Source organism: Amblyraja radiata, chromosome 7, assembly GCF_010909765.2.
Source record: "Amblyraja radiata isolate CabotCenter1 chromosome 7, sAmbRad1.1.pri, whole genome shotgun sequence".
NCBI lineage: Eukaryota > Metazoa > Chordata > Chondrichthyes > Rajiformes > Rajidae > Amblyraja > Amblyraja radiata.
This window is the reverse complement of record NC_045962.1, coordinates 84873326-84896489: the sequence shown is the minus strand read 5'-3', so window position 1 is coordinate 84896489 and position 23164 is coordinate 84873326. Positions and strand designations below refer to the sequence as shown.

At 47.1% G+C, this 23164-nt stretch overlaps 1 protein-coding gene across 2 annotated transcripts in view; it reads left to right on the top strand.

The window, feature by feature from the left end:
• Nucleotides 1-23164, top strand: part of cnppd1 (cyclin Pas1/PHO80 domain containing 1) — a 40033-nt gene that overhangs the window by 6153 nt on the left and 10716 nt on the right. For both annotated transcript variants that reach the window (XR_004412668.1, XM_033024886.1), the window contains exons 2-5: nucleotides 9142-9244; nucleotides 11511-11592; nucleotides 16796-16916; nucleotides 22696-22824. Coding sequence is in view for 1 of the 2 variants with exons in the window: in XM_033024886.1 (XP_032880777.1) it covers nucleotides 9142-9244; nucleotides 11511-11592; nucleotides 16796-16916; nucleotides 22696-22824 (435 nt within the window). In the remaining variant the exon portion in view is untranslated. The remainder of the gene's footprint in view (nucleotides 1-9141; nucleotides 9245-11510; nucleotides 11593-16795; nucleotides 16917-22695; nucleotides 22825-23164) is intronic.

The window sequence follows — 23164 nt, the reverse complement described above, 5'->3', positions numbered from 1 at the left end:
GGTGAATTGAGGACCAGACGACATAGGTTTAAAGTGAAGGGGAAAGATTTAATAGGAATCTGATGGGGCAACATTTTCACACAAATGGTGGCGGATATATGAAGCGAGCTGCTGGAGGAGGGAGTTGAGGCAGTGACTATCGCAACATTTAAGAAACATTTAGACAGGTACATGGATAGGAGAGGTTTGGAGAGATATGGACCAAATGAGGGCAGGTATGACTAATGTAGCTGTGGTATGTTGGCTGGTATGGGCAAGTTAGGCCGAAGGGCCTGTTTCCATGCTGTACCACTCTGTGACTCCAAGTGAGCTGGAATTGTTGGGGATTCCTTGGTTTGTTTAAAGATCATCGAGTCATACAGTACGGAAGCAGGCACTTCAGCCCAACTCGTCCTTGCCAGCATGGTGTTTACCTGAGCTAAAAAAGACACTAAGTGCTGGAGTAACTATGTGGGTCAGGCAAGAACATGGAAAAGTGATATTTCTCGTCAGGACCATGTTCGTCTTTGCTAGTCCCATTTGTCTGTGTGTGGCGTATATCCTTCTGAAATTTTTCTGTCTATGTATTTGACTGCTTGGTCTCCTTACTGTAAAGTTCCTTTGAATGGGCTTGGAGCCTCTTTTGGAAGAGTCCATCTGTATTCATTGCGGCATTTGCAATGACTGTCACCCATTGCGTGATTGGAATTTTTCAACGAGGTTGAGAAAATCAGCAGAGATCCATTATTTAAAGAGCTGGTGAGATTCCATCTTGTAATCTCTTATAGTTTGCAGAAACTGCTTTTCAGATGGTTTAAAGTTAAGTGGAATTTAACACTCACTTAATAAAAGTTGCAGAAGTGAGATCATTTTGTTTTAATGTACAAACTCCAAACAGACAGTGCCCGTAGTCAGGATCGAACCCAGGTCTCCCGCTGTGAGGCAGCAGCTCTACCACTACACCACTGTAAAAAACAATTCTTAACATTAAAATGACTAGTTCGTAACTCCCATCGGCATGGTGGCGCAGCGGTAGTTGCTGCCCTACAGCTCCAGAGACCCGGGTTCAATCCCAACTACGGGTGCTGTCTGTACGGAGTTTGTACGTCCCCCCAGTAACCATGTGGGTTTTCTATGACATCTTTGGTTCCCTCCCACACTCCAAAGACGTACAGGTTTGTAGGTTAATTAGCTTGGTATAAATGGTCAATTGACCCCAGTATGTGTAAGATAGTGTTAATGTGCGGGGATCGCTGGTCGGAGTGGACTCGGGCCGAATGGCCTGTTTCCACACTGCATCTCTAAACTAAACTGGACTGAAAGTTAGATCTATTATGGAAACAATAGAAACTGCAGTTGCTGGAATATGAAGGAGTGTCCTGATCAGAAACATAATTCGATCATTTCCTTACGCAGATACTGCCTGGCCTGCTGAATTTCTCCAGCAGTTTATTACATTTCTGATATTGTTTGCAGAACACTGAATGACGAAGGGATGTGAAAGATCTTTAACTGCAGGACTTTTTCAGTGAAGAAATCACAACAACCAATATGTATGCAACAGATAATATGAAACGACAGTGTGCAGTTTAATAGGTCGTAGCTTTTGTCTGGGGTAGAGATGGCTGTGGGATAACTATTGACGAGGACATTGGGTTAACTCCAGGTTCTTGTGAAAAACTTTTGTTTTTCTTTGAGTTTTTTATTTAACTGCATCCCATTTGTCCCAACCAACTAGTTTGCTCCTGCTTCCCTTTGAACCAGTTAGTTGTGTTGAGAAACTCAGCGGGTGCAGCAGCATCTATGGAGCGAAGAAAATAGGCAACGTTTCGGGCCGAACCCCTTGGTTTCAACCCGAAATGTTGCCTATTTCCTTCGCTCCATAGATGCTGCTGCACCCACTGAGTTTCTCCAGCATTTTTGTCTACCTTCGATTTTCCAGCATCTGCAGTTCCTTCTTAAACAAAGTGTGTTGAGAAATAAGTATAGGTTTCCACCACTGATTTTCCAGCACCCTTGGTTCCGGAGCCACGCCGTGTTGCTCGTTTTCCCGGACCAACAGAGGTCACGGCCTCCGAGAGGAGTCCAACGGTACCGTAACGGCCCGCCTAGGCCGCCAAGGGGTCGAGATACCAGCCTGCAAAGTTGGTCCTGGAGGAGGGCTATGGGAACGGCTGTGTCAGAAGAGTTCCAGAGCCCAGTGCGTAAATTCAACCCGTCCATCGGCCGTGGAAGTCCCAATGAGGTCGCGATCGGTCGCCTCACCCAGCCAAGGCACCACATTTTCAGGGGGACTCCCTGGACGAATCCTATTGAGGGAGTGCAGCGTAGGTTTACAAGGTTAATTCCCGGGATGGCGGGACTGTCACATGCTGAGAGAATGGGGCGGCTGGGCTTGTATACTCTGGAGTTTAGAAGGATGAGAGGGTATCTTATTGAAACATATAAGATTATTAAGGGTTTGGACACGATAGAGGCAGGAAACATGTTCCCGATGTTGGGGGAGTCCTGAACCAGGGGCCACACACAGTTTATGAATAAGGGGTAAGTTATTTAGAACGGAGACGAGGAAACACTTTTTCTCGCAGAGTTGTGAATCTGTGGAATTCTCTGCCTCAGAGGGTGGTTCTCTGGATACTTTCAAGAGAGAGCTAGATAGGGCTCTTAAAGATATGGGGAGAAGGCAGGAACGGTGTACTGATTGGGGATGATCAGCCATGATCACATTGAATAGCGGTGCTGGCTCGAAGGGCCGAATGGCCTACTCCTGCACCTATTGTCTATTGAATGATTTTTAGAAGGATTTCGTCATTTTGTCCGGATTAAATGAGTTGCTGGAACACAAGTTGCTGGAAAACCGGTGGTGGACCTGTTACGCTTAACTGGACATTTTGTAAACAGAAATCACAGCTTTCATTGTTCTGAATTTGTCTCGTAATGTCAGACACTGCATTGTTCACCAGAATGTTCACCGGGATTAGCTCTCCGTGTCTTTGATGAAACCAGCTATTCAGCAGAAAAATAAAATGTGGGTCAGAACTGTTTAGTAATGCTGCTGCCCACTTGTAATCCGAAAAAAATCCCAGTTTATGTAACACATTATGGCTTGGATCCATCAAACTGACTTCACTGCTTAGAAAATAAATTGAGATTTAAATGGCATTTGTGGAGCCCTGAAGAGGGAAGAGTGAATTCTTAACGTCCTTCTACAAAAAGGAGTTCACTAATCAACCTCCCCCTATCTGTTGGTAGACACTAAATGTTGGAGTTACTCAGCGGGTGAAGCAGCATTTATGGAGAGAAAGAATGGGCGACGTTTTAACCATATAACCATATAACTATCACAGCACGGAAACAGGCCATCTCGGCCCTTCTAGTCCGTGCCGAACACTTACTCTCACCCAGTCCCGTCTACCTGCACTCAGACCATAACCCTCCATTCCTTTCCCATCCATATACCTATCCAATTTATTTTTAAATGATAAAATTGAACCTGCCTCCACCACTTCCACTGGAAGCTCATTCCACACAGCTTACTCTCTGAGTAAAGAAGTTCCCCCTCATGTTACCCCTAAACTTTTATCCCTTCAAAAGGGTCTCGACCCGAAACGTCGCCCATTCCTTCTCTCCATAGATGCTGCCTCACCCGCTGAGTTACTCCAGCATTTTGTGTCTACCTTCGATTTTACCAGCATCTGCAGTTCTTACTTAAACATTTTGTCCCCCTATCTGTATCCACCTATCACTCGCCAGGCCTTGTCCCGTTTCCACCTCTTTTCCAGCTTTCTCCCCGTGACTGCGTGGGTTTTCTCCAGGTGCTCCGGTTTCCTCCCACACTCCAAAGACGTGCAGGTTTGTAGGTTAATTGACTTTGGTAAATTTGTAAATTGTATGTAGGGTAATGCTAGTGTACGGGGCGATCACTGGTCGGCGCGCTCGGTGGGTTGAAAAGCCTGTTTCTGTTCTGTATATCTAGACTCTTAAGGGCTTGTCCCACCAGTTTGCAATTGCATGCGTCTAGCGCGACCAAACGTGGTCGCTTGAGGCGTATGGCCTCGCGGGGCCGGTCCCACTTCCAAGCGTGGAGGCGTATGGAGTTGTGCGGGGCTGGTCCCGACATCGCGAGGGGCTCCGAAAATCCGGCACTGTCCGAAATCTTTGCGCGCCAACGGCCTGTCGGCCCACAGGCAAATTGAGGGCTTACGCAGCGTCTCGACGGGCGTACGCAGCGTCTTGACATCGTACGCCGCATCTTGATGATGATGTCACCGCCCGACGTCCAAATTCAGTTGGCCCACCCCCTGCCCAGCTGATTGGTGAGTATGATGTCGGGACCAGCCCCGCACAACTCCATACGCCTCCGTGGTTCAAATTGGGACCGGCCCCGCGAGGCCGTACGCCTCAAGCGACCACGTTTGGTTGCGCTAGACGCATGCAATCGCATGCTGGTGGGACAGGCCCTTTAGAGAGCCTCAACTACAATCAATCTGAGGAAGGGTCTCAACCCGAAACGTTGTCTGTCTATTCCCTTCAGAGATGCCGTATTGTATTGCATTGTATATCTTTATTGTTATTTTCCTGAGTACTCACATACCCAGAGGAAACAAAAAAACGTTACTCAAACCAGTGTCCATTCAGTGTGCAGTAAAAAATAAATAGAAATAAATAGCTACGATGCTGCCTGAACCACTGAGATATTCCAGCACTTTGTGATTTGATCAGTAAGTTATCTAGCAGTTTATGAAACATTCCCATTCATTCTTTTATTTCACAAAATATATGGCCAGTGGAGTTTTGTACACCAGGTGGTGTCATAGCGGATAAACCTTTGTGGACTTCATGCCATGTGGAATTATACTGACTATGGCTTAATCACCACAAGCAGGGTTACGATCATCCAGCCTAATAGATTAGTTAAGTAAGTAAGTAAGTTTATTGGCCAAGTATTCACATACAAGGAATTTGCCTTGGTGCTCCGCCCACAAGTAACAACATGACATACAGTGACAGTTACAAATGACTCAGAAAACACTAAACATTAATAATAATAAAACATTAATGATAAAACACCATTGATCAAGCATGTGAACCAACAAAATACCAGATCAAAGGGAGGCTACAGATTTTTGGCTGTTGAGTAGAGCAACTACTCGTGGATAAAAACTGTTTTTATGTCTGGCTGTGGCAGCTTTGACAGTCCGGAGTCGCCTTCCAGAGGGAAGTGATTCAAAGAGTTTGTGGCCAGGGTGAGAGGGGTCAGAGATGATCTTGCCCGCTCGCTTCCTGGCCCTTGCAGTGTACAGTTCATCAATGGAGGGAAGGTTGCAGCCAATAACCTTCTCTGCTGATCGGACGATTCGCTGCAGCCTCCGGATGTCGTGCTTGGTGGCTGAGCCAAACCAGACCATGATGGAGAAGGTGAGGACAGACTCTACGATGGCCGTGTAGAATTGGACCATCATTGGATTAGTTAGAAGGAATATGCATTAGCACGGTGTTCACATTGAAAATAATTAGAAATAATAATTAAGACCCGACTTGAAACGTCACCTGTCCATGTTCTCCAGAGATGCTGCCTGATCTGCTGAGATACGCGTTGTGTCCTTTTGCATAAACGACCATATGCAGTTTCTTGTCTCCACATCGCAGATAGAGTATCATGTTCAGTTGTGGGCACCGTGTTACAGGAAAGATGTTTTAAAGGGTACAGAGAAAATTTCCGAGGATGTTGCCAGGACTTGAGGGTCTGAGCTACAGGGAGAGGTTGAGCAGACTGGGACTCTATTCCTTGCAGCGCAGGAGGATTAGGGGTGATCTTGTAAAGGTGAATAAAATCATGAGAGTAATAGATCGGGTAAACACACAGCATCTCTTGCCCTGGTTCTACGAGAATTGAGAACCAGGGGGCAAAGGCTAAAGGTGAAGGGGGAAAGATTTAATAGGATCTATGGAGCTAAGGAAATAGGCAACGTTTCAGCCCGAAACGTTGCCTATTTCCTTCGCTCCATAGATGCTGCTGCTCCAGCATTATTGTCTACCTAAGATTTAATAGGAATAGGGGAGGGTAACTTTTTCACACAAAGAGTGGTGGGTGTATGGAACGAGCTGCCAGGGGAGGTAGTTGAGGCTGGGACAGTTGCAATGTTTAAGAAACAATTAGATGGGTACATAGATAGCACAGGTTTGGAGTGATGTGGGCCAAACACAGGCAGGTGGGACTTGCCTAGAAGGGACATGTTGATCGGCGTGGGCAAGTTGAGCCGAAGGGCCTGTTTCCACACTATGACTCTAGAAGTTTAGTTTTGCATTGTAAATTATTACTGTTTCTTTTTTCAAATTCTTGACAATGCCAGCAAATTTCCCTACTGGCCTGCATCTGTTGGTATTGGTTTATGTTTGCCACTGAGACGTGCGGGTTGGTAAGTTAATTGGCCACTGTAAAATTGGCCCTAACGTGTAGATGAGTGGATGAGAAAGTGTGATTACATAGGTTTAGTTTAGAGACACAGCATGGAAACAGGCTCTTCGGCCCACCGTGTCTGCACCGTTCACACTAGTTCAATGTTAACCCACTTTCTCATCCACTCCCTACACACTTGGGGCAATTTATAGAACCCAATTAAAGGGCCTGTCTCACCAGCATGTGATTGCATGCGTTTAGCGCGACCAAACGGAAGCGGAGTTCGTGCTAAGTACACGCAAAGTTCGCGTGTGACGTAATTTACATCATACTCACCAATTAGCTGGGCAGGAGGCGGGCCGACTTAATCTGGACGTCGGGCGGTGACGTCATCACGCAACGGCACACTGGGCGGTGACGTCATCGTGCAACGGCACACTGGGCGGTGACGTCATCGTGCAATGCCACGTGCTAGGCGTACGCCGTCGATCCGCTTGCGGGCCGACAGGCCATTGGCGAGCGGAATTTTCGGATAGTGCGGGATTTTCGGAGCCCCGCGCGATGTCGTGACCAGCCCCGCACAACTCCATACGCCTCCACGGTTCGAAGTGGGACCGGCCCCGCGCGGCCGTACGCCTCAAGCGACCACGGTGCCCACAACTAGACGCATGCAATCGCATGCTGGTGGGGCAGGCCCTTAACTTACAATCCTGAACGCCTTTGGGGTATGGGAGGAAACAAGCACCTGGAGAAAACCCATGTTGTCAGGGAGAAAGTGCAAACTAGACTCAAACCACACCAGAGGCCAGGATGAAACCCGGGCAGAAACTGTATCAGCTGTGCCACTGTGCTGCCCAACTAGTGTGAATGTGTGATCGATGGTTGGCGCGCACTCGGTGGATCGAGACGCCTAATTCCACGCTGCATCTTTCAATCAATCAATTTGATCCTCATGGAGTGCCACGACCAATCTCCCAGTGTAAATAACTGCCCTTTACGCACGCTCTCCACTCTCCGTACCAAAGCCAGCTTGCAATCTACATCCTCCTAAAAACATTTGATCTTCTGCTGCGGTTCGGTTTTAGTTCTTTGTTGAAACATCACGGAGTCACAGAGCGTCGAAACGGACCCTTCGGCCCAACTTGCCGATGCCGACCAACATGCTCCATCTACACTAGTCCCACCTGCCAGCAATCTCCCCATATTCTTCCAAACCTATCCTATCAATGTACCTGGCCAAACATTCTGCCGCAACTACCTCCTCTGACCGCTGGTTCCATATACCTTTTACACACCCTTTGTGTATGTGTAAAAAAAAAAATGGTGCCCCTCGGGTTCCTCTTAAATCTTTCTCCCCCTCAATTTGAGCCTAAATCATACTTTCTTTCTGCTAAAGTTGCTTTAAATTATGTTGGTTTAAAATGACAACAACTCTCGTCCTTTTAGAAAAAGGTATCTTCGGTATCCTGAGATTTAGTGTAAAACTGAAAGATTTCTTTTAAGGTTGCACTTAGTTATCCAAGGTTTTAAGGTTTAGTTTAGAGATCCAACACGGAAACGGGCCCTTCGGCCCACCGAGTCTGCACCGACCAGAGATCTCCGCACACTAACACTATCCTACACACACTAGGGACAATTTACATTTGCACCAAGCCAATCACTTGCTTGCAGCAGCACAACAGAATATGTAAAGATAGTAGGTACACAAAAATGCTGGAGAAACTCAGCGGATGCAGCAGCATCTATGGAGCGAAGGAAATAGGCGACGTTTCGGGCCGAAACGTCGCCTATTTCCTTCGCTCCATAGATGCTGCTGCACCCGCTGAGTTTCTCCAGCATTTTTGTGTACCTTCGATCTTCCAGCATCTGCAGTTCCTGCTTGAACACATGTAAAGATAGTACACTTAACTATAAAATTAACTTATTTTTTCCCATTTATTATATTGTTTACATATTCTGTTGTGCTGCTGCAAGTAAGAATGTCATTGTTCTATCTGGGACACATGACAACAAAACACTCTTGACTCTTAACCTACAAACCTGTACGTCTTTGGAGTGTGGGATGAAACCGAAGATCTCGGAGAAAACCTACGCATGCCACGGAGAGAACGTACAAACTCCATCCAGACAGCTCTCGTAGTCAGGATCGACCCCGGGTCTCTGACGCTGTAAGGCAGCAACTCTACTCCCACCGTGCTTGCCCTAACGCTTTCAATAGATCGTAGTGAGGTATGCTCATAAATACAGTCATAGAGTGATACAGTGTAGAAACAGGCCAACATGTCCCAGCAACACTTGTCCAACCTGCCTGAGCTTAGTCCATATCCCTCCAAACCTGCCCTATCCATGTACCTGTCTAACTGTTTCTTAAGTGTTGGGATAGTCCCAGCCTCAACTATCTCATCTGGCAGCTTGTTCTATACACCCACCACCCTTTGTGTAAAAAAGTTACCCCTCAGATTCCTATTCAATCTTTTCCCCTTGAACCTATGTCCTCTGGTCCTCGATTCCCCTACTCTGGGCACGAGACTATGTACATCTGCCCGATCTATTCCTCTCTTGATTTTGTACACCTCTATAAGATCACCATTCACCCTCCTGTGCTCCAAGGAATAGAGACCCAGCCTACTCAACCTCTCCCTGTAGCTCACACCCTCTGGTCCTGGCAACATCCTCGTAAATCTTCTCTGAACTCTTTCAAACTTGACAATATCTTTCCTATAACTTCACACTTGACAGTTTTTCCCCCCCGCTCTCCGCAGCTCCTTCCAGGCCACTGCAAGATAACGGAGAGAGTGAAAAAGCGGCTCTACTATGGTCGAGACATAGACTACAACATGGACGCTCTGTCCTGTCCGGTCACTGGTAAGTTGGTACATGCAGCCTCGTCATCACTCCGGGTTTTGATTCTATCCTTGAAAATATTTCCAGCAGTGCTAGAAGCGAGTGTCGTGGACAAATGTCGGAGCAGCAGCTGCTACTAGAGGGCCTTGGGATGTCTCTGTTTATTTATTTATTTTCACTAGAAGCCGTGTACAAAAGTATAAACCGCGGCATAATACATTTATTGGACAGCTTCAATTTAAATTTTAGCAAAGATGAAATAGAAAAAGAGAGAAAGAGCAAGGAAGAAAGAGAATGAAAGAGAAAGTGAATGTGTAAGAATAGAACCCCTAAACTACCGAACGAGTGTAGTCGAAGAGTGGGTAAGTAAGAGAAATAGGCAAACCGTAAAGAAATAAAAAGACAAAAACGGGGGGAAAAAAAAAAAGTGATGCTATACCTGCTTCATTTCTCTCCCCACCCATCACCCAGCCCGTAAATCGGTTTAATTCCGAAGTTGTGCTGCACCATACTATCCTTGTAATGAATCAATGAATGGAATCCGTCTTTGAAAATTGCTCTGGTTTTCCTGCTAAGTCAAGTCTCATATTTTCAAGATGTAACGTCTCAGACATGCTTGTGATCCACATTTTAAGAGTAGGGGCAGCTGTATTTTTCCAAAATTTAAGTATAATTTTTTTCGCCGGTATCAGGCCATAATTAAGGAAACGTCTTTGAAATATTGATAGCTCAGGGCAGGCTTCTGCCGTCCCGAAAATAATCAGTTCCGTATGGGGGTCTTGGGATGTTTTAAATGGCATCAAATAAATATCAGTCTTATGGAGTATAATAGCAAGTAATATAAATAGATCAGCCATGATTGAACGCAAAGTAGACAGTTTTCGTTTTAGAGATTGAGAGCGGGAACAGGCCCTTCGGCCCACCTAGTCCGTACCGAACAGTACCCTACACACACACAAGGGACAATTTTACATTCACACCAAACCAATTAACCTACAAACCTGTACGTATTTGGAGCGTGGGAAGAAACCGAAGATCCCGGAGAAAACCCACGCTGTCACAGGGAGAAGTTACAAGCTCCGTACAGACAGCACCCGTAGTCAGGATCAAACACGGGTCTCTGGTGCTGTAAGGCAGCAACTCAACCGCTGCGCCGCCGTACCATCCCTACTTGATGGGCCGAATGGCTAATTCTGTTCCTATAGCTTATGAACTTATGAAACGGCAGATGTTGCTTTGTACCAATCATCTACAAAGTCTGAAGAGGGGCCCAGATTTGAAAAGTCGCCCACCTGCTTAGTTACTGCAGCATTTTGAGTCTACCTCAGATGGTTTAGAGAGGTGGGTGTATCTTCAGTTTTCTGACCACAGTTTTTCCCCTCTGGGTGAAGTGGATCACAGGGCAACAGTTCAGAACCCATGTTACCAGCCTCTTTGGGACCTCAAAGGATCTGAAATATAGGCAACCCGAGCTGCCAGTGATTCTTTGAAAAAGTTGCACCTTAGGTTCCTATTAAATCCCCCCCCCACCCCCTCCCAGATAGACTGGATACCAACATTTGAGATAAATACGTTTTTAAGAAAGAACTGCAGATGCTGGTAAACCGAAGGTAGACACAAAATGCTGGAGTAACTCAGCGGGTGAGGCAGCATCTATGGAGAGAAGGAATTGGCGACGTTTTTTTGGGTAGAGACCCTTCTTCAGACTGATGTCGGGGGAGAGGATCGCTGGTCGATGCGGACTTGTTGGACCGAAGGGCCATTTTCCACGCTGTATCTCTAAAACTTAAACTAAACACGTCCCCGTCCGTCCGTCCCCCCCCCCAACTTCTATACTCAATGGTGTAGAGCTCTTAAGATCCTTAAGATCACGCCATTTATAGATTATTTGAAGGGGTAGATTGGACTGGCGCGGAAGCCGGACTGAAACCTGAACCCAGGACTAGATGAATGGTTCCGTTCTCTGACCTCCGGACCTATCTCCTAAGTTGTATTATTGATAGTTTATTCTATTTTTCTAATTTCCTTTCTTTCTTTTTTCTATCTATAAATATAAATAAATAATTAGAGGCAATGTTAATATGTAACCGATAAAGGAGGACCCCAGCTACTTTGGTAATTGAGTCCCTGGAATCCTAGATATTTAATATGTAACCGTTAAACAAAGTTTGTATTGGTTTGGACTATGATATGCATATGCCTCTAATAAAAAACTTATTAAAAAAAAAAAAAAAAGATCCTTAAGATCACGCCAAACCGATGTAATTCCAAACTCCTGTCTCTTTAGATATTGCAGTCGAACTACTTCAGAAATCGGCTCCAAGCCCAATAAGAAAACTGCGGAAGAAATATGCTGCTCATGTGGCAAGGTAACGTGGAATGTTAATTGGGTGGCTATTGTGATCTGTTTGTGAAGAGACTGTTACTAAGAACAACTACACTCGTTATCCACCAGCCGTTCAGCACACTGTTACAGTTTATCTCTTGTTTAAGAAGGAACTGCAGATGCTGGAAAATCGAAGGTCGACTAAAATGCTGGAGAAATTCAGCGGGTGAGGCAGCATCTATGGAGCGAAGGAAATAGGCAACGTTTCGGGCCGAAGGGTCTGAAGAAGGGTTTCGGCCCGAAACGTTGCCTATTTCACACAGAGAGTGGTGAACCTGTGGAATTCTCTGCCACAGAAAGTAGTTGAGGCCACAGTTCATTGGCTATATTTAAGAGGGAGTTAGATGTGGCCCTTGTGGCTAAAGGGATCAGGGGGTATGGAGAGAAGGCAGGTACAGGATACTGAGTTGGATGATCAGCCATGATCATATTGAATGGCGGTGAAGGGCCGAATGGCCGAATGGCCTACTCCTGCACCTATTGTCTATGTTTCCTTCGCTCCATTGATGCTGCCTCACCCGCTGAGTTTCTCCAGCATTGTTGTCTACCCACAGTTTATCTTTTGTACTGCCTCAACGTTTGGTTTTGTTAAATGTCACTTATACCGAGGCCCAATGTAAAGCTTTTTTTGCCTGCTGGGCAGTCAGCGGAAAGACAATGCATGATTAGACTCGAGCCATTTACAGTGTACAGAGATACATGATCAAGGGGGTAACATGGGTAATGTTCAGTGCAAGATAAAGTTCAGTAAAGTACGATCAAATATATGTTGAGGGTATCTAATAAGGTAGATGGTAGCTCAGGGCTGCTCTCTTGTTGTGTACGATGGTTAAGTTGCCTGATAACAGCTGGGAAGAAACTGTCCTGCATCTGGAGGAAGAAGCGCAGGCTCGGCGATCGCTTCGCCCAACACCTCCGCTCAGTTCGTACTGACCAACCTGATCTCCCTGTAGGTAGACAAAAATGCTGGAGAAACTCAGCGGGTGAGGCAGCATTTATGGAACGAAGGAAATTGGCAATGTTTCGGGCCGAAGGGTCTGAAGAAGGGTTTCGGCCCGAAACGTTGCCTATTTCACACAGAGAGTGGTGAAAATTATCACTAATGCATCCAGTAGCCCCAGAAATAGTGGATGCATTAGTGATAATTTGGGTGAGGCAGCATCTATGGAGCGAGGGAAATAGGCAACGTTTCGGGCCGAGACACTTCTTCAGACCCTTCGGCCTGAAACATTGCCTATTTCCTTTGCTCCGTAGATGCTGCCTCATCCGCTGAGTTTCTCCAGCATTTTTTTGTCTACCCTGAATTCTGGAGGTTCTGCGTTTTCACACTTCTGTACCTCTTGCCCAATGTGAGAGGGGAGAGGAGGGAGTGGCCAGGGTGAGACTGGCCCTTGATTATGCTGCTGGCCTTGCCGAGGCAGCATGAAGTGTAAGTGGAGTCAATGGAAGGGAGGTCGGTTAGCGTGATGGTCTGAGCTGCGTCCACAATTCTCTGCAATTTCTCGCGGCCTTGGATGGAGCTGTTCCCAAGCCGTGCTGTGATGCATCCCGATAAAACGCTTCCCACGGCATCATATATTTTCTTTAAAATCTTACATCGCATGTCCTCGTTGTTTTTGCTGAAATGGTACTTTCCTCACAGCCAGTTTGTTGCCTGTTCACTAGATTAGTGTGTGAAGCCTGACAAGCAAGTAAATCCATTGAAAGCACTTTAACTCTGAGAGCTGGAACGAATAAGCAACTGGGGGATGACTTGTGTGAACTAACCTTGAATTATTTAAGATTCTGTGTACTCAGGGAAGGGATGATGGTCCCCTCTTCACATCAAATACCTATATACAGACTTGCAAGTGGTTGAATTGCTTCTAAGGATGGGTGTCATGATGGTATTAAAGACTGTAGAACTGCATCCCCACTGAATGCTGATCAGCAGAGTTCTTTTATTTACGTCGACAGTTCGTTCACAACCTAGAGGAGACTGAATGACTCGCTCCAGCTCACTGACCCACAAAGACAGTAAAGGGCCATTGTTTTCAGCTCTAGTGCGTTTTGTTGATTCCAGCACTTTCACTTCTATTCCAAATCTGTCCGGGAGTCAAACTGTATACGAAGAGTTTCTGATCAAAATTGTGTCAGTGGCGCACAGCTGGTCGAGCCTCTGCCTCACAGAGCCCGAGACCCGGGTCCCACCCTGAGCTCGGGTGCTGCCTGTGTGGAGTTTGCAGCATCACGGACATCTCGATTGCAATCTCGACCGCGCCTTTGCGGTTGCAGCTCCTAGACTGTGGAACAGCATCCCCCTTCCCATCAGAACTGCCCGCTCCATCGACTCCTTTAAGTCAAGACTAAAAACTTATCTATACTCCCAAGCCTTTCCTGACGTCCACTGAGCGAGGGCTATATGTATATATGTCTGTAGTTTGTTTGTTTATACTATTCTTATAACAAATGTAAAGCACTTTGGCCAACGAGAGTTGTTTTTTAAATGTGCTATATAAATAAATGTGACTTGACTTGACTTGACTAATCATGTACAGTCTATCCGCTTGACTGCATAGCACGCAACAAAAAGCTTTTCACTGTGCTTCAGTGCACGTGACAATGAACTAAACCAAAGATAGACACAAAATGCTGGAGTAAACTCAGCAGGACAGGCAGCATCTCTGGAGAGAAGGAATGGGTGATGTTTCGGGTCGAGACCCTTCTTCACAGTAAACCAATCTTCTCTGAAGAAGGGCTTCGGCCCGAAACGTTGCCTATTTCCATCGCTCCATAGATGCTGCTGCACCCGCTGAGTTTCTCCGGCACTTTTGTCTACCTTTTCTGTGACTGCGTGGGTGTCCTCCAGGTACTCCGGCTTTCTCCTGCATCCTAAAGATGTACAGGTTTGTAGGTTAATTGGCTTAACTGTATGGCTGCATGGTAATTCATTTCACTGTACCTTAATTGGTGCATGTGACGAATAAAATTGAACCTTGAACCTTCTGTAAATTGCCCCCGAATGTGTAGAGAATAGATGAGAAAGTGGGATAACATTGAACTAGTGTGAACGGGTGATCGATGGCCGGCGTGTACTCGATGGGCTGAAGGGCCTGTTTCCTTGCTACATCTTTAAAATCAATCAAAAACAATACATGAGTTAATGACCTGACACTTAGTATGGCAGGGAAAGGTCTTTTGTTCAGGCTGCTTCTTCTCCTTCTTCTTCTTCTTGCGAATGAAACATAAACCAAAGGAATAGTTAACCATATAACAATTACAGCACGGAAACAGGCCATCTCGGCCCTTCTAGTCCGTGCCGAACACTTACTCTCACCTAGTCCCATCTACCTGCCTTCAGAACATAACCCTCCATTCCTTTCCCGTCCATATACCTATCAAACGTATTCATTCATTCATTCATTCATTCATTCATTCATACCTATCCAATTTATTTTTGAATGATAAAATCGAACCTGCCTCCACCACTTCCACTGGAAGCTCATTCCACACAGCTACCACTCTCTGAGTAAAGAAGTTCCCCCTCATGTTACCCCTAAACTTTTGTCCCTTAATTCTCAAATCATGTCCTCTTGTTTGAATCTTCCCTACTCTCAATGGAAAAAGCTTATCCACGCCAACTCTGTCTATCCCTCTCATCATTTTAAAGACCTCTATCAAGTCCCCCCTTAACCTTCTGCGCTCCAAAGAATAAAGACCTAACTTGTTCAGGTCTCAAGCCGGGTGTTGAGCAGCCGGGTTGTTGTCTCTGCGTCAATGTCTGCCAGGCCCTGAGCTCCATCGGGTGGGTGGTAGAGCGGGCACCCAGAGATGACACGGTTGGCTGTCTGTTGTTCTGCTCCGCACTCACAGGCTGGGCTCTGGCGGAGCCCCCATCTCCACACACTGGCATTGAAACGCCCAACTCCAGTACCAAGTCTGTTGAGCTTCACCCACGCTCCTCTGGGGAGCTCAGACCATGGACAGCTTTTATCTGGTGAAGAGATGTAGCTGTGTCATGGAGATGAGGTTGCCTTCCACTCCTGTGACCACAGGCTGCTGAGGGGATAACTTGTTTTTAAATTGTGCTTGTTTCTTGAATATATGCATTGCTTGCTTCCACCAAGGAAGTGCTGATGGTAGACCTCATGAGACCTTCTAGCTCTGCTAAAATAATTCCAGTTTAAAGGCCAGGGTCTAAGAGCGGGCCAAAGGGCCTGTTTCAATACTGTATTTTTTAATCAATCAAAAGAAAATATGTGAGTTACTTGCACCTTAAACATAGAACCATAGAAAATAGGTGCAGGAGTAGGCCATTCGGCCCTTCGAACCTGCACCGCCATTCAATATGATCATGGCTGATCATCCAACTCAGTATCCTGTACCTGCCTTCTCTCCATACCCCCTGATCCCTTTAGCCACAAGTGCCACATCTAACTCCCTCTTAAATATAGCCAATGAACTGGCCTCAACCACCCTTTGTGGCAGAGAATTCCAGAGATTCACCACTCTCTGTGTGAAAAATCATTTCTCATCTCGGTCCTAAAAGACTTCCCCCTTATCCTTAAACTGTGACCCCTTGTTCTGGACTTCCCCAACATCGGGAACAATCTTCCTGCATCTAGCCTGTCCAACCCCTTAAGAATTTTGTAAGTTTCTATAAGATCCCCCCTCGTGAGTTAAATAGATTTGCCCAGTGATAATGTTTCAGCACAGTTTTGGCAATGTTGTGTACGAGGATGTTGCCCGGACTCGAGGGCCTGAGCTATAGGGAGAGGTTGAACAGGCTGGGACTCTATTCCTTGGAATGCAAGAGGATGAGGGGTGATCTTCTAGAGGAGTACAAGATCATGAGAGGAACAGATCAAGTAGATGCACAGAGTCCCTTGCCCAAAGTTGGTTAATCGCGAACCAGAAGACATGGGTTTAAGGTGGGATGGGGAGATTGTATATAGAAAGAGTTGCCAGAGGAGGTCATTGAGGCAGGTACTATTATAACGTTTAAGAGACATTTGGGCAGGTACATATACAGGATTGGTTTAGAGGATTATGGGCAGGTGGGACTAGTGTTGATGGGATATGTTGGTCGGCGTGAGTATGTTTGGGCCAAAGGGCCTGTTTTCATTCTGTAAGACCTTGTTAAAAAAAACCTTGTCAATGAAGGGAGTAATAATCCTATGAGCGGGTGTTGCTCTCATTTCCTACAGGGAGGCCTGTATCTCGCCTTGTGCAATGATGCTTGCCCTTGTCTACATTGAACGGCTCCGACATCGAAACCCGGAATACCTGCAGCAGATCTCGTCGTCGGACCTCTTCCTGATATCCATGGTGAGTGAACGACCTTTCCCCCGCCTTTGCCTCTCTTTACTTCAGATCCAAAGAAGGAAGTCGGCATTTGATTTTCTGCCGTAAAACACACAAAGTGCGGTTGTAACTCAGCGGTTCAGGCGGCATCTCTGGAGAACATGGAACAGCACAGTTTCAAGATTCAAGAGAGTTTATTGTCATGTGTCCCTGATAGGACAATGAAATTCTTGCTTTGCTTCAGCACAACAGAACATAGTAGGCATTGTCTACAGAACAGATCAGTGTGATCATATACCATTATATAAATATATACACACATGAATAAATAAACTGATAAAGTGCAAATAACAGATAATGGGCTATTAATGTTCAGAGTTTTGTCCGAGCCAGGTTTAATAGCCTGATGGCTGTGGGGAAGTAGTCGTATCCTGAACCTGGTTGTTGCAGTCTTTCAGGCTCCTGTACTCCTACCCGGAGGTAGCAGGGAGATGAGTTGTGGTGGCAGGATGGTGTGGGTCCTTGATGATACTGCAAGTTGGGACCCTTCAGAATGGTTTTGGTACTGGTGGGGACGAGAGCAGGAAGAGAGAGGTGGGGATGGGACAAACCTGGGCAAGTGATAGAAGGAGGTACAGGTGCACAACCTTTTATCCGAAAGCCTTGGGAACCAGCCACTTTTCGATAATCAGAATTGTCGGTCTTCAGGGAATGGAAATTTTTAGCGTAGATTTTAAAGGGCTGGCTCAGTGGTAGGAGTGCTCGGCTCATATCCGCAATGTCGCGAGTTGCGCCTGATCCCGGCAGTTACTCGGGTCGCGAGTTTGAGTCTTCAGTGTAGTTTTTTCTTGCAGAATAAATGTTTGTATGAAATGCCAGTTGTAGAGAGGGTGTACTGACTGTTGTGGGGCAGAACTTTGGAAGTGATTGCCCACCAGTCCTAAACAAGCCGCTGGTCCTCCTCCCTGTCCACTGGGATAGCAGGGGCGATCAACACAGCACAATACACCCCCTCCCCCTCCAACTCCAGAGGAAATCCGCTCCCCCGATGGGCCGCTACCCCGGGTGACAGTGGGCAGGTTCGCCCACAACCCGAGCCTGCGCACACCCAAAGACACAAGACGTACCTTGCACACCATCAGCTTCGGCCCCTACGGGAGCGTGTTCCTCTGGAGTTGGAGCGGGGGCTAGGGCTGGAGTTGGCCTTGCCCCCTCCCTCTGAAAAACTGCAAAACAACCCCACTCTCCTGCAAGGGCGGTTACAGTTCCCGGAGGAGTGTGCAGGTGGCCGGAGGACGTCAGGGACCCAACAGGAACCCCTCCCCGATGGGCCTCCCTACGGACGCCCCGAGCTGCGGCCCCGTCATCGCAAACCCAGGTTCCTCTGTAGTGGAGCGGGGCTGGGCTGCTGTTGGCTGTGGGTCTCTGGGAATCTCCGTGCTTGCAGTGGGCCTGGGGGTCGGTGGCCCGATGAGGGGGCGCAGGCTCGGGGAACGGCTTCTGTGGTCCATTGAACGTCTCCAGCCAGTTTGCAGTTTCCCTCTGGAGTTGGAGCGGGCTGGGCTGGAGTTGCTTGCTGGCGGTGGGTCTCTGGATCTCCGTGCTTGCGGTGGGGCCTGGTGTGTCGATGTCCCAATTGGTCCTGACGTCTCCGGTAAGACAGTGCAAAAGCCCCCGCGCCGGTGCAATGGGCGGGGAGCTGGAGAGGGGAGGGACAGGGTCACACACATGGCCGGGAAGCAGAGCGGTGTAGGTGGGGTGAAACTGAAGGGATCGAAAATATGCTGCTGCCTGCCCCGCTGAGTAAAAAAGTTCACCACGCAAGGACTCACGATACACTGTATTGTGAGTCTACCGTGGAACTTTTAACTCAGCGGCGCAGGCAGCAGCAGATTGTCAATTATTAACCCTCCACGCGCAAGATAGCCTCACCTTCTCTTTTTATGAACGGGGATTTAGTTCCCCTTTCTTCGAGGACCGACCGGAGGTTCCGCTGGTCACCTCTGCGGGCCGCCCTCGGTGGAACGTTTTCAAGGACCTTTCTTCAAGGACTGAAAAAATGGCCGCTATTTCGGAGGTTTTCGTTATTTGGATCTATCGGCGATAAAAGGTTGTGCACCTGTACACGGAAATGCTGGAGAAACTCAGCGGGTGCAGCAGCATCCTATGGAGCGAAGGAGATAGGGCTAACGTTTCGGGTCCGAACCTTCTTCAGACTGATTAAGTGATAGAAGGACCAAGGTGAAGGGGTTCGATCAGGCAGGATGGGTGGGGCAATTGGAACTCATTGTCACAGACGGCGTAGGAGGCCAACTCTAGGGATATTTTTTACGTGCAGAGATAGTATGATTCGTGATGGGAGGGGCTGTTCGGGGATATGGGGAGAAGGCAGAAGGAATGGGTGGGCAATTGGAACTCATTGTCACAGACGGCCGTAGAGGCCAACTCTATGAATGGGGTTAAGAGGGAAAGATAGATCAGCCATGATTGAATGGCGGCATAGAATTAATGGGCCAAATGGCCTAATTCTGCTCCTATCACTTATGAACACGGAGAAAGGCTAGATTTGGAAAATAAACAAAAACGAATGGCCTCCTCCTGCACCTATTGTCTATTGACTCACTCTGGCAATGGAAGAGGCCTAGGACAGCAAGGTCAGTATGAGAATGGGGTTGGTATGAGAAGAGGAGTACCAGGTAAGGTTAGAAGAGGAATGAATGTAAAACCAGAGGGATGGATATAGGTGAAAACATAGAAAATGGGTGGAGGAGTAGGCCAATCAGCCCTTCGAGCCAGCACCGCCTTTCAATATGATCATGGCTGATCATCCATAATCAGTACCCTAAGAGCTATATCTAACTCTCCAGTTGACAGAGAGAGGAGGAACTGGGGTAGGATAGTAGGAGAAATGGGTGGGGGGAAATGTTACTAAAAATTGGAGAGAATTTTCATACCATTGGGTTGTAAGCTAGCCAAGTGGAATATGAGATGCTGTTCCTCCAGTTTGCCTGTGGACTCACAGATGCATGCAGGTACAGCAGGCAGTGAAGAAAGCGAATGGCAGGCGGGCCTTTATAACAAGAGGAGTTGAGTATAGGAGCAAAGAGGTCCTTCTGCAGTTGTACAGAGCCCTAGTGAGACCACACCTGGAGTATTGTGTGCAGTTTTGGTCCCCTAATTTGAGGGAGGACATTCTTGCAATTGAGGGAGTGCAGCGTAGGTTTACAAGGTTAATTTCCGGGGTGGCAGGACTGTCAAATGCTGAGAGAATGGAACGGCTGGGCATGTATACTCTGGAGTTTAGAAGGATGAGAGGGTATCTTATTGAAACATGTAAGATTATTAAGGGTTTGGACACGCTAGAGGCAGGAAACATGTTCCCGATGTTGGAGGAGTCCAGAACCAGGGGCCACAGTTTAAGAATAAGGGGTAAGCCATTTAGAACAGTGACGAGGAAACACTTTTTCTCACAGAGTTGTGAGTCTGTGGAAATCTCTGCCTCAGAGGGCGGTGGAGGCCGGTTCTCTGGATACTTTCAAGAGAGAGCTAGATAGGGCTCTTATAGATAGCGGAGTCGGGATATGGGGAGAAGGCAGGAACGGGGAACTGACTGGGGATGATCAGCCATGATCACATTGAATGGCGGTGCTGGCTCGAAGGGCCGAATGGCCTCCTCCTGCACCTATTGTCTATTGACTCACTGGCAATGGAAGAGGCCGAGGACAGAAAGGTCAGTGTGAGAATGGGCTTGGTATGAGAAGAGGAGATGAAATGGTTAGCAACCAGGAGGTCTAGCAGACCTTGGCGGACCGAGCGCACGTGTTCAACAAAATGGTCACCTCGTCAACACAGTGCCTGTCAGATTCTCAGTATTTTCCAAATAGCTTTCCAACCTACATAGTGTAGTTGCTTCAGTTATGGGTGGAAACGGAATAGGATATTTGTGCTTCGCAAACTCCTATAATGTACGGTGGTAATTATCATACAATCTCTCTTTCACTCTGTCAAACTCTATGTTGGTTACCGCATTGCATTTCACAGCTTCCCGTACACAAACACTGGCCCCTTTCCGTCAAGATTAAAGATTCAAGAGAGTTTATTGCCATGTGTCCCTGATAGGACCATGAAATTCTTGCTTTGCTTCAGCACAACAGAACATAGTAGGCATTGACTACAGAACAGATCAGTGTGTCCATATACCATTATATACGTATATACACACATGAATAAATAAACTGATAAAGTGCAAATCACAGATAATGGGCTATTAATGTTCAGAGTTTGTCCGAGCCAAGTTTAATAGCCTGATGGCTGTGGGGAAGTAGCTATTCCTGGACCTGGTCGTTGCAGTCTTTGGGCTCCTGTACCTTCTACCTGAAGGTAGCGGGGAGATGAGTGTGTGGCCAGGATGGTGTGGGTCCTTGATGATGCTGCCAGCCTTTTTGAGGCAGCGACTGCGATAAATCCCCTTGATGGAAGGGAGGTCAGAGCCGATGATGGACTGGGCAGTGTTTACTACTTTTTGTAGTCTTTTCCTCTCCAAGGCGCTCAAGTTGCCGAACCAAGCCACGATGCAACCGGTCAGCATGCTCTCTACTGTGCACCTGTAGAAGTTAGAGAGAGTCCTCCTTGACAAACCGACTCTCCGTAATCTTCTCAGGAAGTAGAGGCGCTGATGTGCTTTCTTAATAATTGCATCAGTGTTCTCGGACCAGGAAAGATCTTCAGAGATGTGCACGCCCAGGAATTTGAAGCTCTTGACCCTTTCAACCATATAAACGGGACTGTGGGTTCCCATCCTACTCCTTCCAAAGTCCACAATCAGTTCCTTGGTTTTGCTGGTGTTGAGGGCCAGGTTATTGTGCTGGCACCATATGGACAGTCGCTCGATCTCTCTTCTATACTCTGACTCATCCCCATCAGTGATACGTCCCACAACAGTGGTGTCGTCAGCGAACTTGATGATGGAGTTTGCACTATGACCGGCTACGTAGTCATGAGTATAGAGTGAGTATAGCCAATACTAAAGTAACTGTACTTCATTGGAAACACCATGAGAAACTAGTTTAATGAATTTAGTTGAGGGATAAGTCTTGGTTAAAATACCTGGGTAAACTCGTCAGGACCTACGTGGACCAGCTGGCAGGTATTCACGGACCTCTTTAACCTCTCACTGCACCATTATGAGGTTCCCACCTGCTTTAAGAAGAACACTATTGTTCCAGCATCAAAGATTAGTACTGGTGTCAGGGGATATGGGGCGAAGGCAGGAGAATGGGGTTGAGAGGGAAAGATAGATCAGCCATGATTGAACGGCAGAGTAGACTTGATGGGCCGAATGGCCTAATTCTGCTCTGAGAACTTCTTATGAACTTATAAAAGCAAGGTAGCGTGCCTTAATGACTGCTATCCAGGGGCTCTTTTGCTGTTCATTCAATGTGTAGTGAAAACATCAAAGATGGATTATGAATCAACCGTAACACGTTTGTGTGGAGTTTACTCTCTCTGAGGCCATGTGAATCTCCTCCATGTGCTCTAGATTTCATTCCAACATTCCAAAAGATGTGTGGGATGGTCGGCTACTTGGTCTCTTTCAATAGCTTTGGGTCAAGACCTGAAGAAGAGTCCCGATCCAAAATGTCTGTCCATTCCCTTCCACAGATGCTGCCTGCCCGGCTGAGTTCTTCCGGCACTTTGTGTTTTCGTTGAGTGGTTCCTTCCGCGGGCAGGCAAACCTGTCGCTGTGACGGTGTCCATCCAGCACTCTTTTTTTCTCAACCGGCTTCTTTGTTTTTTGTCCCAGATGGTCGCCAGCAAGTACTTGTACGATGAGGGGGAAGAGGAGGAGGTGTTCAATGACGAGTGGGGGGCTGCGGGAAAGCTGGACGTTCAAGTGGTCAACACCCTGGAGATGAACTTCCTGCGAGCCATCGTAAGTTATCGGGTCGGCCCATTGGAAATGTGTAGAACTTACTTGTAGAAATGTTAAAAATATTGCCCGTAATCTAAACTTGTGGCCCTGTCCCACTGTACGAGGTAATTCAAGAGCTCTCCCGAGTTTAATAACTCGTAGTAAGCATGTAGAATGTACGTAGTGGGTACGTCGGAGCTCGGGGACGTCTCTTAGCGGCTCGTAACACTAACGGCAGGCACTCGGGAAACGCGGTAAGCTCTTGAAGACTCGTGAAGATTATTCAACATGTTGAAAAATGTCCACGGGAGCCCCGAGTACCGACGAGCCGCCATTACCATCATTCTCCGAGTTCGAAACA